Genomic DNA, 16,689 nt, shown 5'->3' on the forward strand with positions numbered 1-16,689 from the left:
TTTATAAAAGCATCCACATACTTCCACATTGATTTTGTGTGCATATTCATTTCCAGAAAATATGACACACAGGCTAGCAAATTTCCCTTATGCGCAAAAACTCACTACATAGTTAAAAAAACGTACTATACACATTGGCTTCTATAAATTGGTCTTACGCCAGCCAGATTGTTTTTGCTGCTGCTGCCAGACTCCCAAACATTACTCAAACATCCCAAATACAATACCTTTTGATATAAACCAAGACATTAGAAATCAGTGCCAACCTCCGAGATGCAGCCCTGAAAGAGCATGCTGACGTTGGCTGGCTTAGGCAGGATGTCCATGCTGGGGACGCCACCCAGGTACATGGGCGTGTGAATGTTCAGGCCCTGGGATTTGCCCGGGGATGAGCGCTGGATCTCACGCTCATCGTCTACCTTGAGCGAGCCGTCCTTGTTGAGCCGGCCGGCTTTCACACGGTGAAACTCACCAAGTGTCACCGGTTCCTGGCTACGTAGCACGGCTTGACCTGTTGATTAGAGAACAACACTATTATAGCTATTACACCTGTGGATAGAATAGAACTCTTGTCGTAGATTGGCAGGTTTAATGATGTATGCCTTGTTCATTACAGGAGTACAATAATAGGTTTTCCTGATTGGTGAAAAAGCACTGAATGGATAATGTGACTGAAGTGTCTGCCCCTCGGGTGGGTCTCGAACTCGCCACCTCCTAGTCAGCGAAACAGTTCGAGTATGGGAGACACAGAACGATACCACTGAGCTAAAGGAACAGTCCAATAGCTCAACGCTACTGATACCAGAGAGAGTAGAGAGAGAGAGGTTCCATTGGCCCATTGTTTCCGGGTTCTATTATTGCAAGGGGGAGGGGGGGAAAATCCCCCTTTAGGCAGACCTAGGCAGACCTAAGGACTGTTCTATTCAATGCTAGGAGTATTATGACACGCCCCTTTAGGCAGACCGGAACCTGGTCATGTTAGGTGCCCATAGCAACCTATTATGTTGGCATATCTCTATACTTAAAGAATCCCTGGGGTTGGAGAGTGCTTCTCACCTGTCCCCAGTTCGTATCTTAGCTCCACGTGTCCTCCAACCATGGACACGGCGAAGAAGTCCACCGTCTTCATTTTCTTGCCTCCGCTGAAGAACATGAGGCCGTCTGGGGCAGTGGGTTTGAACTCTAGCTCCACCCGCAGGTCATTGTGGATATTGGTCAGGGGAGGATAGGCAATGTACGAGTCACTGTTCATGAACCAGGGGACCGTCACCAGGGTGCCTGATTACAAACGAACAAACAAACAAGGAATGAATGAATAAATGAATGAATGAAAAATCCAATAAAATAATGATCATATCAAAACTGAATTTGTAATCCAACATCTAAAACAACCTAAAATCATAGAATGGATACCAAAATTGTAATCCAATTGCAACATCCAACTGGAAAGGTGTATTTGTGAGATAAGGTAATGAAACAGAAATCTTTGAATTGATGGATCAACACTCCATGAATACTTGTATGCATAAGTGAGCAGTTGATTTACTGCAGGTTTGTGTCTGTCTGCCTGTGACTGTGAGTGACAGATCCCATTCGCTTCCTGTCACCATCTTCGACTGTCCTGTCAAATAAAGGTATAAAAGCCCCTAAAAAATATATTTAAAAAAAAAAAGAATTGTGCTTTTGGGAAATATTGAAATATACTTCTGTCGTCAGTCACGTCATCGCGAAGCCACAAGCATGCAAGGGACCCCAAGAGTGTGCACAGCACACTGAGCACTGGCCTTCAGGATGTCGGTTATGGAGGGAGTGTAGAATAGCGTTTACCTTCCATACACTTGTCTCCTGATTTGCCCAGGTGACAGCGGCAATAGTAGCCCAGGCCTTGGGGTTTGTGGATGCAGGTGGCGTCGGGACCGCAGGCCTCTGCAAGTATCACAAACCAAATATGACAGTAGTGAGGGGCCCAGGCAGGCGACATTATTGGGGATGTATCATTTGTGCGCACGTGTGTAGTTGTGAGCAGCTTCATGTGTCAGCCATGTGCTATAGCTGTGTGCCAGTGTACGGAGATGTGGTGCAGACAATTGCAGGCGATGGTGTGTGCACATGTGTCTATGTGTTATGTATATGTTAGCTGTGCGTAAGTATGTGTGAGGAGACGTAATGTGAACAATTGCAGGTGCTGGTGTTTTCGGTGTTTGGGTTGCGTGCGTCTGTGTGTGCGTGCGTGCGTGTGTGTGTGTGTACCGGTATGTGTACGTATTTGCGCACACGGGTGTGTGTGTGTGTGTGTGTGTGTGTGTGTGTGTGTGTGTGTGTGTGTGTGTGTGTGTGTGTGTGTGTGTGTGTGTGTGTGTGTGTGTGTGTGTGTGTGTGAGTTTATGTGCACGTTTATGTGCATTTATGGCTGTAAATGTTTTACCTGTGTGACAGTGTAGGGAGGCATGATGCTGGCAGTTGCTGCCTTTGAACCCACGTGGGCATGCACACTTATACAAGCTGGCATCCGAGTCATGGCACACGCCTCCATTCTGCATAGATGAACAAAATCAAGTCACCAGGGTGTACTCCAAGAACATGGTAAGGCTATGTGATAGTTCATAAGGGTTGGAGCAGGCGTCACCCAGCAGTTTTTCTCTTCCTTTTAAGGGTGCTGACCAAAATATTGTAAAACTGAAAAATGAAAAAAGGTCGCACCATGCATAGGTTTCTTTATTACACAGACGCGTTTCGGCGCTCTGCCTTCCTCAGTGTGCCTTCCACACTGAGGAAGGCAGAGCGCCGAAACGTGTCTGTGTAATAAAGAAACCTATGCATGGTGCGACCTTTTTTCATTTTTCAAGGTTATGTGATAAACATGGCTAACTTAACCCACAGAAAGGTAAAGGCAAAAGGAAATCATAGTGGTTTCAACAATAATCAATTCAGCAACGCATCGCGATGCAGGGCAGTAAAATTCAATAATCAATTCAGATAATGCCATAATCAATGTGGCATATTTTTCAAGCTTCAATTACTTCTGTGGGCATTTCCAGAGCAAATTAACTTTTAATTTCTGAACTGACCTGGCAGGGGTCGTCCTTGCAGGTGGGGCAGTTGGAGACTCCTGTGGAGCTGCGATCCAGGTCTTTAAAGATGACCTCCTCGCCTTGCAGGACCAGCTGTCGTATGCAACCTACAACGCACACACACACGCACACACACACACACACCGACACACACCGACACACACACACACAACGATACACACACACACAATCTTTGTACTTGACCTTCAGTTACTAAAGTAACTAGATGGCAGTCTTGCAGAAAAAACAAGAAGTGTGCTTGTACAACTAGACAATACCTCAACGAATCTGCAGAGGGCAAAAAACATGTTACGTAGGTATCACTCATGTGTTTTCATCAATAAATACACATTAGCTATTTAAAATATCCGCAAAAAAGTGATATCACTTGCTATTTTATAGGTTTCAAAATTAGAGACATCCACCATTCAGATGTGGGTATTCACAACATAAGTTACAGATATTCTGAATCGGCGAATAATATGTGTTTAGAATAGGCAAATTTGTGTTGTAGCAGGTCTCTCAAACTTTCAGTAGTCAAGATAAAATGTGCGCTGCATTGTTCCATTCCAATAAATACAATAGAGACATTCTGAATTAGAGTTTTGAGAAGGTGAAATGACTCCTAATAAAGCCTACAATAAGTACATCCAAACTCGAAGAAGAAGCAGAGCTTGTTTGCATGCTGTAGCGTCTGGATACATGAGCTGTAGGATCCTCACAGGATACACCAGGTATATTTTGTGACCAATTCTGCCTAGTCAAAACTGAATACCAGATATCTTAAATTAGCATTAATGATTTGAATATATAGCAGACTTAGCCTTTTATCTTAATAGAGCTTGACATATGAACTGGCCAGGCAGCAACATGGCCTGAGACAAGCATGAGGCATTTTTCTTAGTACTACTCACTTGGTTACCACCACACATGCTTGACACCATCTTAAACAAGTTGGTATATCTTCAAACTACACTACACGGTTCCAGCAATCCATATGCGTAGTACAAGTAGTTTGTCTCTGATGAAACCAAGATAAACAAACTTCCCCAACGGATTGGCATGAGGCGAATGAATGTTTATTACAACACTGTTAAAATTGTTGGGTTGTTGTCCCTATGAAATCTTATGAATGATTCACTTCAACAGTTTTAGATAACCAATTAGCCACTCAATTCCATGCTTTTGCATTTGATTTATAATGGCTAAGGGGAGCTCCAAGTCTAGCTGTTTGATGAATCAAATGCAAACCCACTGCCTCTCGTGGCTTATTGCTCAACTTACCCACAAAACCAGTTTTGAGGCCGGCAGTGTTCTCCAGCTGGCTGTAGTTAGCGTATCCACCCACATACAAGTCCTCATTCAGGTCCAGACCCTGGAACCTTCCCTGTGCATGACGCAAACAAACACAGTTATCCAAAGTACCAGTCTGGCCCAGCCACGATATCTTTACCATTTCATTTTTTTCTATCAGTGCTTCCCAAGAAAAATAGCCAACAAAAACGTTAGGTCTTACTACTATGCTGTAACTGAGGTGCCTTATAGGATTTTCACACCTGGTCCCTTTCAGCCATTGAAGTAAACTCAGACCTGTGACTCAGCATTTTCTGTGCATATGTGAACGCTGCAAGGTGTACCCAGACCCCTTGGAAGTGAACCGTACTGAGACTTTTCTTGACGTGGTCTCAGTTCGGTTCGCTTATGAGTTCTTACAAGTTACACTTGTGACTAGGTGTACTCACTTAGTGCTGTACACACCTAGTCCCCTTGAAGTGAACCGAACTCAGTCCTCTTTAAGTGGACCAAAAAGTGAACCGACAGCAAAAGGAATCAGTTCTGTTTTTGTTCATATTGTAAGTGTATTGCAAAAAGAAACGGCTAATCTTTCTGGTCCTGTTGGGCTTTTATGGTGTGTTAGTCCTCTTTTTTTATTACACCCGGTCCTCTATAGCCCTCCTTAAGTGATTACACCTAATCACAAGTGTAACTTGTCAGAACTCATAAGTGAACGTACTGAGACCACGTCAAAGAAGGTCTCAGTACGGCTCACTTCCAAGGGGTCTGAGTACACTTTGAAGCGTTCACATATGCACAGAAAATTCTGAGTCACAGGTCTGACTTCACTTAAATGGATGAAAGGGACCAGGTGTGAAAACCCTATGAAGCCATGCACGTCTGAGGAAGCTTCAACCCCTCAATCCCAGTGGCAGATTGCCAGGCCACTTCAAATGCATTGTAGCCCTTTCATGCAGATGGGATCGTCAGCATCTGCTACAGAAGCTCTAGTACATCATAACAATGCTGCTATGACATTACCAAGAGTCTTAACTGCCAGATTAAGACATGGCCATTCCAAATTTGGTGTCAATAAGGTTATAACAGAGCAGCTTCTGCATGACAGGGTTAATTAACCCATTGTGTCCTGGAGACACATATACAGGTTTTTCAGGATTTTGAGATTTTAGCTGTTTTATTAACTATGTGGGTATGTTAGAGCTGAATGAACACATTACAATGCAAGGGGAGGGTCTTGGCTTTTAAATGTAACTCATTTCATGTTTGTATGTGCTTCGGAGGCTGAGATATTTATGATTTAACAGGAAGAGGGCACCCTTTCCCAGAAAGGACTTAGGATAAAATGGGTTAATATAACAACTGCATGTTGACATGTCCTGTATTATTTGCTGCGATGAAGGACAGTAGTTACCTGTGAACTGCCATTGATGGCAGGTTGTCCATCCACAATGAGGGAGCCCAGTGTCTGATTGCGCAGCAGCTCCACTGTGTGGAATTCCCCCAATTTGATGGGGGTGGGGTAGCGCAGGGCAGCCATGCCTGAACCCACATCAAACCTAAACACACACGCACGTATGCATTCACGCACGCATGCGCACACACACGCACACACACACACACGCACACACACAAACACACACGCACAAACACACACACACACACACACACACACACACACACACACACACACACACACACACACACACACACACACACACACACACACACACACACACACACACACACACACACACACACACACACACACACAGTTGAGCAATTGATAATATGATTAATCAAACCATCATAATCATTATTACTTGCTAAAGTATGCAGTGAGTGAGTGAGTACTAATTGCAGTTGTTTCGTCCACAGAGCAGGTAATATTTTCACCAGGGTTGTTAACAGATTGGTGTGTGCGTTCATTTGTTTCTTTGTTTGACAAACAATGCCAACACACAAAGCGTTAAAAAAATGTTCACTCAAGCTGATTCAGTTTTGGTGATGATCTGAGGTGGCTAGTTGGTGGTCTGCACTCTAGGAGTGTTGTTGATTATCACGATTACATATTTACCGATTGACTTACTTAGTAAATTTGTCTGTATTCTGGGCATTCCATTTTCTGCAGCTGCTGTCAATTATAGCGGCAGAAATAGAAAGAGAAGGGGGGGGGTAGAAAGAGAAACTGAAAGGAAGGACAGACATATAAAAAGATAGAGACACCTACCTGAACTCTGGCCGTCCTCCCACTAGGCCGAGAGAGATGAAGTCAGCCCCTGCGGTCTTCTTCTGTCCATTGTAAAGAATCATTCCTATTGGACAAATAATACGCCGTTACACACTAACACAGCCTATGGCACAGTTAAAGGCTGCATAAGATCTAATTACCCATATTCAATTACAGAACTTATGAGCTCCACACATCCATTTGTGATGTCACCCGATGGGAGGTTCTTAAGGTTACAAAATTCTCGAACCAATCCAGTTAGCCGTGCACGTTTTCATTTTCATCAGGGTTTTCAACGACTGATTCAGATAACAATGACGACTTGCATCAAGCAGTTCTTTAAAGGATGGCCAGAGAATAATTTGAAGGCATTCATTGGTGGTAAGGGTGTGTTCAGTCTTCTCGGGAAAAGGCCCCAGCTTCTGAAATACGTCTGCAATGGATAGATCGCAGATGGATGTGCAAGGCAAAGCTACATTCAGCCGGCGAGTCAGAGCACAAGCACTACCTGCCAAATATATTTATTCGCAAACAAGATTTCATTGGACACCCAGTTTTTGATATATATGTGTATGCATTTTTCTGTACACCCTTTGGAAGCAAGCAATGGCCACGGTGTAAGATTTCCTTTCCCATCTTCAGAGTTGGCAGGGATGAGAGGGGATATAGAGTGGTGGTAATAATTATTTGATCACTTGCTGATTTTGTTGGTTTGCCAACTAATAAAGACATGATCAGTCTATAATTTTAATGGTATGTGTTTTCTAACATGGAGAGACAGAACATTTTTTTAAAAAATCTAGAAAATAGTTTTAAAGAATATATTTATTGATTGCTATTTGTATTGAGGGGAGGACACAGAAGACACAGTGCTTCAGAATTTCTTTAAGCTTGCATGTTATGATAGCCTATGATAAACTCATAATATCTATGGTTATTGTATTGTGACTCCACAGCCTAGGAAAGCTTGAGGAAAGGAATGCAAATCATAAAATGAACTTCAGGATCCTCTTGCAGAACTTTTGCTGGTTCCAGTGGTTTGTTGTGCTACATTTTAATAGCTTGTGGGCTACCCTAGGGGACTATCACAGAGTAAAACAAGGTTACATTTCCAGTTTACAGATCTTACATTTCTCTTCACAGTGCTGTCTAAACCAGCCTCCCCACAAACAATTTAGGCTACTGCAGGCATTTGTATATCTACATAATCTTTAACGTCCAAGCACTGGGAATCTAATCTGTATTTTGTGACCACGTACATAACTAATTGCAGGAACCAAGTCTGAGATCATTCAGCTCAAAGCTCAAATTGGGAATTCGGACATACTGGAGCTGGTATTGTGGATGCACGCTGGCACTTGGCCATCTGTAAAGAACCATCTGTAAAGCTGTGTGCATGTTAACCAGTGATGTAAGACTTGTAAGGCTTACACAGTACAACTGGTTGCATGAATGATGAGGAGAATGATCAATGTGAATGATGTGAATGTGAATGATCAAGTGCAGTGAGGAGAAGCGGTCCAGCAATACTACTGTACATCCAGGCATCTAGCATGAGCTGTTTCCGCTCAGCTGCCATTGGCATTGTGTGATTCAGATGCATGCTTAAAGGCACACTGTGCAGGAAATGGACAAAAAAGGTACTGCAACTATGCCATCCATTGAAACTGGGCTGTCTATTGGCAAATTTGATCTTTACATGAAAGTTGACAGTAATAAACACATATTTCCCAGTATGGTCCAAGTAGAGTCATTTTTGCATCTAAAAATGGCTATTTTTGGAAATTCAAAATGGCGGACCATGGAGAAGATCCTCCTTTTCATTTATGAAAAGTGACATTTTTTTCAGTCATAATGAATACTTAGAATTTGATGGTGGTGGTAAGTGTTCATGAAAAAGGTAACATTAGTGAATGGGCAGCATGAATTCTGGAAATAAACAACTAAAAATCTCACACAGTGTCCCTTTAAGGAGCTACAGAAGAGCAGTCCTAGCCTAATATGACCCGCCCACAATACTTCTCTTCATTCATATTCATGGTCTGGAGGTTACAGTTTTTTTCAATTGCTAACAAGCTTTTGTCCAAACCTCAGTGACATTTGCAAAACTCTTAATACAGTTAGCACACCAAGGGCTTTCCATTGCCATACAGTTGACACATTACATGCCTTTTTCACACAATTAGCCGTCAATGAATGCATTTCGTTGTGTATATTCAACAGTGTGCTTTTGAGAAGAAAATGAACAGTTTGGCCAATTGTGCTTGGCAGGTGGTAGTCTGTGTTAAGAGTTTAGAAAAAGTATCAAAAAAATGGGTAAGCGCTTGTTAGCAATTGAAAAAAACTGTAATTGACCTGATGCGATTGAAGGGCGGTAGGATTGCATTCAGTTCTGGTTTGAAACCTTTGGACAGCTCTCACCCAATTGTTTGCCTATTGGCCGGCCGCCTGGTAACTAAACCCTCCACAGGAAAGGACCTTCAGACCATGAATACGAATGAAGATAAGTATTATGGGTGGGGTCACCACGGGTGCGTTTCTCGAAAGCGTAGTTGTTAGCCAGTTAGCAACTTGGTTCGTTGCAAAAGGGAAATTGCATGGCAAACAACAAAGTAGCTAATGCAGTCAACAACTATGGTTTCAGAAAATGCACCCCAGGCTAGTGCAGTCATGCGCTGGGTGATTTGGAACTGGTCAATTGCAGAACCACAACGCTCCATCCATGGAAATGTGGTCGGTAGAAACACTGCGTTGTCATGCTCCGCTCTCACAAACAGCAATCATTGCACCACTGTGTGCACTACACAGTACAATAACTAACTACAAACAAAACCTGTGGACACACAACACACACACATACACACCCCCCAGCACTCACCAGCATACAGCAGGAGACCTTCACCATTTCAACCCCACCCCCAAAACCCCACCACACCCCCAGGGCACAAACAGAGAAGGACCATAGACAGGAGATGAGGGACAAGGTAAAATGTGAAAAAAATGTCATAAAATGCCAAATGGCACACAATTTATTCATAAATAAATACATACACACACATAGATAAACAAACAAACAAACCTGCATTTTTGTAATTGTGAGTCTGTGTAGGTCACAAGTGCGTGATAAATGGGGAAACAAAACTCTTTTCTTACCATCAACATTGTCCGGTCTGAAAGTGATCTTGATGCTGAAGGTCTTGTAGGCGTTCTTGATGGTAGGAAGACGGAGGTAAGAGAGAGGCTCCTGTTCGAAATATGGCATGACCCTCTCTGGCATGTGCAGGCAGGCAGGGGAGGAGAGGAGGGAAAGGCAGAGAAAGATGCTTGACATCAAGACATTGTGGAAATGAGGGGAAAAAAGAAACTGCTGGCACAACAGGCATGGCAGGGGTATTTGGCAGGAGTATTTGAAGAAACCTCAGCCAAAGATATTACAGAACATATTCCATCCTCCTGTATTCTCTTCGGCTCAGCCCTGTCAGGGTAAATCTCACCTGTTCTGACAGGCTCTCTAAAAAACACATCAGAAAAGATAGATGTGACACACACAGTACAATGCACCACAAACCCAAACACACTTCAAATATTTTCTATCGACTGCACTGCTGTCTAAACTCTTTCCATTTTGATCAATCATTTTCACTGGTTTCTGAATACAATGTCTAATTAAATAACTCTTTACACTCTGAACAACATAATGGGAAAATAATAAGTATTCTCATTGATGTAACATAGTTGTATTCAGTCACAGGGCAATATACAGTGTGTGTGTGTGTGTGTGTGTGTGTGTGTGTGTGTGTGTGTGTGTGTGTGTGTGCGTGCGTGCGTGCGTGCGTGCGTGCGTGAGTGCGTGCGTGCATGCTTGAGTGTGTGTGTGTGTGTGTGTGTGTGTGTGCGTGCGTGCGTGCGTGCGTGCGTGAGTGCGTGCGTGCATGCTTGAGTGTGTGTGTGTGTGTGCATCCGTCACAACCCTCACCATGCACAGTGAGGTTGGTGAAGGCCTGCACTTTGCCCTGCTTGTTGGCGGCCGTGCAGACGTAGGTGCCCGTGTCATCGTGATTAGCGGAGGGCACCGTCAGGGCATGGCCTTCCTGGAAGCACTTCTCTGGAAGATCCTTGTCCAACTAAACACAAACACACATACAAAAAGCATTTAGATGTAAAAACGTGTGTGTGTGTGTGTGTGTGTGTGTGTGTGTGTGTGTGTGTGTGTGTGTGTGTGTGTGTGTGTGTGTGTGTGTGTGTGTGTGTGTGTGTGTGTGTGTGTGTGTGTGTGTGTGTGTGTGTGTGTGTGCTTGTGCGTGTGTGGCCGCGTGCATGCGTGTGCGTATGTGTGTGTAGGTGGCTGTGTGTTTGTGTGTGTGTGTGTGTGTGTGTGTGTGTGTGTGTGTGTATGTGTGTGTGTGTGTGTGTCTGTGTTTGTGTGTCACCGCACCTTAGACCAGGTGATTTTAGGGGTGGGGTATCCAGTGGCCACGCAGGGCAGCACCACATTTGACCCCACGGTCACCTCTTTAGTCTCTGGCTGCGCTGTGATCTGGGGAAGGGCTTCACAGAGGAGAGGATGCAAATAAAAACACTCAGAAATACTCAGCATACAGTAGACAGCAACAACAACACCAGCCTAGGCTGACCTCTGCACCTGACTGAATACATTCATCCAGTTACGACACGTGCATGTGCATATGCACAAGATGCTTAGCTTGAGACGCTAGCTCGGCAAACGTTTGTAGGGGCTGCATTCAGGTAAATTGGGCCATCAGGTAAATTGGGGTGGATGTGCATTGGGTGTCTCATCTCTTTCAACTCTACTGACCAATCACCACACATGTATTTAAAATGTTGCAACACTACTATTTGAATTGCGTAACACTTCTGCATTGAAATCTTAATGAAATAAGGATGATACAGTTTCAGATGTGATACACACTAGAAAATTGCAGTACTTTAGTGCTTTTTGTACTATGTTTCTGAAAAACATAGCCTACTTAAAATTTAGGGTAAAATGGGTCAACCCTTTCAGATAAATTGGGCTGTTTTTTGATTGAATTTCCATTAGTATTTTCAACAAACATCAATGTGCTTAAGAGGACTAAGAAAGCTCTCTCTGCTTCCAACCTAGTGTTTTACTATTTAAAGTCTTGCAATAACGCCTTCTTATAAAGTGTCATTGCATGATACTTCATAAGGCACATTCAGGCCGAAAGATAACTGTGCCGGTGCCCGTTCCCACACCTAATCTTGAACCGACACTAAAACTTGCTTATCACTGAATGGTAGATAAGTGACATATGATATGAAAACAAACTACATTTATAGTCATTCATTCATGTTCAGCTTCAGATTTCATGAGTCTTTCCAAATTTGACATAAAGTGGCCCAATTTAGCTAAATGCACTCTGTACTAAGACCATGAGTGTCTGTGGGTCAGCATTTGTTTCTGTATATGTACATTTTAATGTCTGTGTCTATATGAGTATGTTTGTCTTTGTTTCTGTGTTCAGTAATCATGACAATGGAATGTTGTCTGTCTTAATGTCTGTCTCTAGGTCTGTCTGTACATGTGAGACATGTGTCTCCATGTCAATCAGTGTTTGTGTCTGTCAGAGGAAGATGCTGTGGGTGGGTGCTGAACCCCAAAAACATTAGCAGCAGCAGCAGCACTCACACTGGACATTCAGCACCACTTGCGACTGAACCGAGCCGACGTCGTTGGTTGCCGTGCATCGATACTGGCCTCCGTCGCCATCAGCCACAGGCGAGATGCGCAGCATGCCGCCCTTCAGCTGGGCGTGAGCAGGCAGCACGCCCCCTACCTTGCTCCAGCGCAGGGTGGGCGGGGGGTGGCCCTCGGCCTGGCACTCAAACTCCACCACACTGCCCACCATGACGGTCTGCACTGACGTCCGCACATTTATCATCACCTTGGGCAGAGCTGCGCACACACCCAAGCAAGACACGCGCACGCGTGCGCGCACACACACACACACGCACACACACAACATGCATGCATGCATGTTGACAGACATGCACGTACGTACACACATGCATACAGTACACGCCACATGTACACACATACAAGAGAACAGACATGAAAATAAACAGACGTATACAAATCTTCATGATCTATACAGTATATGTGAAACAGTGTTGTGACAGTGTTGTGAATGAGTGCACACTGCACATTTACCTGTATAATACTGTATGTGTTACGGTATACCGGTATGTGTGTGAGTTAATGAGTTTATGGGTGTAGGCATGTAAGGTATGTGTGTACATGTGTACGTGTGCATGTGTGTGTGCGTGTGTGTGTGCGCGTGTGTGTGTGTGTGTGTGTGTGTGTGTGTGTGTGTGTGTGTGTGTGTGTGTGTGTGTGTGTGTGTGTGTGTGTGTGTGTGTGTGTGTGTGTGTGTGTGTGTGTGTGTGTGTGTGTGTATGCTTATCTGTATAGGATAAGATGAGCCTTTATTGTCTCTTCAAGACAGAAATGTATCTTGGTAACTGAGTTTATGAATATCTCACAAATTTCACACATCAACACAGTAGACAACACAAATAACAATAAACATGCCAGAATAGACCAAAGCAAAAACATGTAAACATCTATGCTCTACCCCTCATCCAATCACAAATACACTTAATAAAGAGTGTCTGCTTGTGTGTTTTTCTGCCTGTGTATTTGTCTGTCTTCGTATTTGTCTATCCTCGTATTTGTCTATATCTGAGCATACTCCCTGGAGTGCTGACCTTGGATGGTGAGCTTGGCACTGTCTTGGGCCTGTCCATAGGCACTTATGGCTCTGCAGGTGTAGGTGCCTTCGTTGCCATGCTCCAGATTCTCAATACTGCAACACACATGTACAAAATACAGTATACCACACAGATAACAAATGCTGTAGAACATGAACAACACACATAAACATACCCTTTACAATTTATAAGAAACACCACAATATGCAAAAGCTTGAATAGGCCTTGGTGCCTAATCTTTCCAGTTTTGGTTCCCTTACAAGCTTATTTATACGGTATATATTTAGACAAAAGGAACAAAATTATACAATGGCTTTAACCTAGACATGTTGTTGTATACCGAATTACTAAATAGTTTAAGTCATTACTTACTAATCAGGATAAGTAATGCTTATCAGTAGCATTGCCTACAAACCTCAGTACACCATTGTTGATGTGGTGGTTCGGGGGTAGAACTCCTCCCTCCTTCAGCCACTCCAAGCGAATATCTGCTCCCCCGATTGCTCCACAGGTGAACTCCACTGCAGAGCCCAAAGCACGCACCTCCACCTTGGGGGAAACGCGCACCGACAGAGGGGCTGTAGAACCACAGAAAAAACAACAAAAAAATCACAGATGTACAAGGCGGACCCCAAATACAGGAATGCCACATGTTGAATGCTTATTTCTGGGAATCAATAAATGATAAGAGTAACAATGACACCTATTTCCATGGTGATGGATACCTTGTTTCTCCTAAACCAATCGTCCCTTGCAATTAGGATGCAATTAGGAAAATCCACCAGAATATTCTGATGACAATGGCCCACTACCATTGGGCAAATATTGGCTGGAATCTAAATAATGTTGGTTAAGTTTGGGACTTGTAGGTGCCCATCTCATCTAGAAAAAGGCTGGTTTGGTTTTGAGGACACATTTATGGGCCACCGTCCCACCAGGAGATCTCTCAAATGTCCGTGAGGCCTCTCCACCCTCGCCTTCGAACCATCTGGCCAGTGATCACTCACACTGCACAAAGACGTTTGCGGTGGTCTTGCTGTGGCCCACAGCGTTGCTGGCCATGCACTCATAGGCGCCGGCGTCCTCTGGTGTCGCCAGGTTGATCTGGAGGGTACCATCACGCTGCTCAGACCTGCCACTGGGAAGGGTACCTGGAACCCAGGTGAAAACAACCTTTGTTTAATTATACTTCAGAAAAAAAGAAAGCATATTAAGCAGAATTTCATCATTGAAATAATTTACATTACTGATATTAAATATGTATAAAATGGATAAATAGGATATAAAACATAATTTCATGATTTTGGTCATTTATTTTGGCACTGGTTGAATATCTATCAGCCTATCACAGTGCTGATAGTCATTATTTTCCGGAAGATTCTTGTATGAAAGGAAGCAAGGACAGATTAAGCCACTCTTGAGAGTAGCTAGTTGTGGTCCAAGAACAACTCCCATTTAATATTCTGTAATAAGTGCTACATACCGTTCAACTTCCTCCAGAAGTAGTGCAGCGGGGGAGTTCCATGGGCCAGACACTGCAGCCGGATGACCTCACCCACACGCACGCGCACATCATCGGGCAGACTGGTGACGTATGGCGGCGCTGGGGTGGAGAGGAGAGAAATGATTGGATGAGGATGAGTAGTTGAGTGGAGTGCTTAAGCAAGTTGCAGCAATGTTGTTTTTTTCCTTCAGAACTTAATTTAATTCTCAATTAAAAAGATACAGTAAAAAAAGTTGCTTGAAAAGAGAGAAAACTTTTCTTCACCAAGGCACTCCAAAAAGTATAGTTAAAAATGTCCATTAAGGACTTTTAAAATTGCCCACGCGTAGCGGCAGTTGAGTATTCTTCAGGGCATGAAAAAATACATAAAAAGATACGGTGATGAAAAGCATGGTTCTTACAAATTCAGTTCTTAATGATGGTAATGTAAAATTCAGACCAGTTCCCGGTTACTTCATTCACTGTACTGTAGGTTTGACTCACTTTCCACGTCGAGAGTGACGGTGACCTCGCTGGTGCCCATGGGGTTGGTGGCATTGCAGATGTACTCTCCAGAGTCTTGTCGACCCACGTTAGGCAGCAGCAGAGTCCCATTCACCAGCTGGTGGCGCCAGGGCAGGGGGGCACGGAGCTTCGACCAGGAGATGGACGGGGTGGGGAAACCTGGGGGTAGGAGAACGATTGCGAAACATCAGCTGTAGACAGTAACTGTAGACAGCCTTTAGTCTACTACAGGGGTATTCAATTAAATGTCAACGAGGGCCAGTTTTTCAAATTCCTCCCAGTAAAGGGGCCGAACTTTACATATGAATTACAGTTGCCAACTGTCAATGAAAAAAATATGGGAGACTTCATTGAAGTGGAGGGTCTGGGGGTCCTCCCCCAGAAAGTTTTGCATTTCTTAGATGTAATTTCCTGCATTTTAACGTCCTGTGTCCCGTTTCAGCACGATAACGGAACCCATACTTTTATCTCTAAATTCCAAAAAACGATTCTGTATTTCAGGTGGCTTGTGGGGGGCCAGAACCTTGCTGTCCAAGGGTCGCTTCTGGCCCCAGGGCCGCCATTTGAATAGCCCTGGTCTACTAGTTGGGGAGCTGGTCTGGGGATCTGGAGATGTGACACTAACAACTCTCTCACAATGTCAAGAGGCAATGGGAAGGGTCTAGAACAGTGTTTCTCAAATGGTGGGTAGTGACCCAAAACTGGGTCGCAGAGGGGTCATGGGTGGGTCGCGGAGCCTTGGTGTAAAAAAAATGTAATTGTGAACTCTGTGTCATCTGTTGTCATACATACAATCTGAATGTTTATGCGAAATAGATAGCGTGCAACCAGTCATCCGAGTCTTGGTTACATTTTGAGAATTGCATTGAATTGACTTGAACGCTAAAAAAATTGGGTCGCCACCGAATGAGAGTGGAAAATGGTGGTTCCCAAGACTGTTCCAGTTGAGAACCACTGGTCTAGAATAGCACATAAGCTCCTTGCAAAGAGGAATGTCTTTAAGCTCAAAGAGCAAATACAGTTGCTACATTCTTCAAATAGAAATCTGATCACATGGTTTTAGCAGATATACTGTGAAGTCCCCTCCAAAAGTCTTAAAACATCAAGGCAAATGCCCTTGTTTTCGTCTGGGTTAAGACTAAAAGATGAATATGAGACAAGACTTCAGTCCTGGTATGGTACATGCCAGGGCTGTAACGATATTGTATCAAACCAAGAACTTGGGATACACAGAGTCACAATACTGCATTGCGGTGCAAATAGGCAGTATTGTGATATGCCCTTTCAAAATTCTGTTACCCGGCCTTCCGTCAAGAAAACAACCACAGGGTGTGATG

The 16,689-nt window shown here is 43.8% G+C and overlaps 1 protein-coding gene across 20 annotated transcripts in view; it reads right to left on the bottom strand.

Annotated features, from left to right (window-relative positions):
• The window catches only part of hspg2 (heparan sulfate proteoglycan 2), a 143,088-nt gene that overhangs the window by 13,679 nt on the left and 112,720 nt on the right, over positions 1-16,689 (bottom strand). For 14 of the 20 annotated variants that reach the window (XM_063208226.1, XM_063208225.1, XM_063208221.1 and 11 more), the window contains 18 exons: positions 15,332-15,511; positions 14,828-14,947; positions 14,352-14,495; positions 13,760-13,922; positions 13,342-13,439; positions 12,263-12,529; positions 11,030-11,142; positions 10,571-10,718; positions 9,748-9,864; positions 9,473-9,490; positions 6,595-6,679; positions 5,779-5,923; positions 4,356-4,458; positions 3,069-3,178; positions 2,426-2,534; positions 1,828-1,926; positions 1,057-1,278; positions 267-511 (listed from right to left, as the gene is read on the bottom strand). In XM_063208226.1, the coding sequence (XP_063064296.1) occupies positions 267-511; positions 1,057-1,278; positions 1,828-1,926; positions 2,426-2,534; positions 3,069-3,178; positions 4,356-4,458; positions 5,779-5,923; positions 6,595-6,679; positions 9,473-9,490; positions 9,748-9,864; positions 10,571-10,718; positions 11,030-11,142; positions 12,263-12,529; positions 13,342-13,439; positions 13,760-13,922; positions 14,352-14,495; positions 14,828-14,947; positions 15,332-15,511 (2,486 nt within the window). The remainder of the gene's footprint in view (positions 1-266; positions 512-1,056; positions 1,279-1,827; positions 1,927-2,425; positions 2,535-3,068; positions 3,179-4,355; positions 4,459-5,778; positions 5,924-6,594; positions 6,680-9,472; positions 9,491-9,747; positions 9,865-10,570; positions 10,719-11,029; positions 11,143-12,262; positions 12,530-13,341; positions 13,440-13,759; positions 13,923-14,351; positions 14,496-14,827; positions 14,948-15,331; positions 15,512-16,689) is intronic. The other 6 variants (XM_063208223.1, XM_063208231.1, XM_063208237.1 and 3 more) reach the window with 2 other exon arrangements.

Source organism: Engraulis encrasicolus, chromosome 10, assembly GCF_034702125.1.
Source record: "Engraulis encrasicolus isolate BLACKSEA-1 chromosome 10, IST_EnEncr_1.0, whole genome shotgun sequence".
In the NCBI taxonomy this organism is placed as follows: domain Eukaryota; kingdom Metazoa; phylum Chordata; class Actinopteri; order Clupeiformes; family Engraulidae; genus Engraulis; species Engraulis encrasicolus.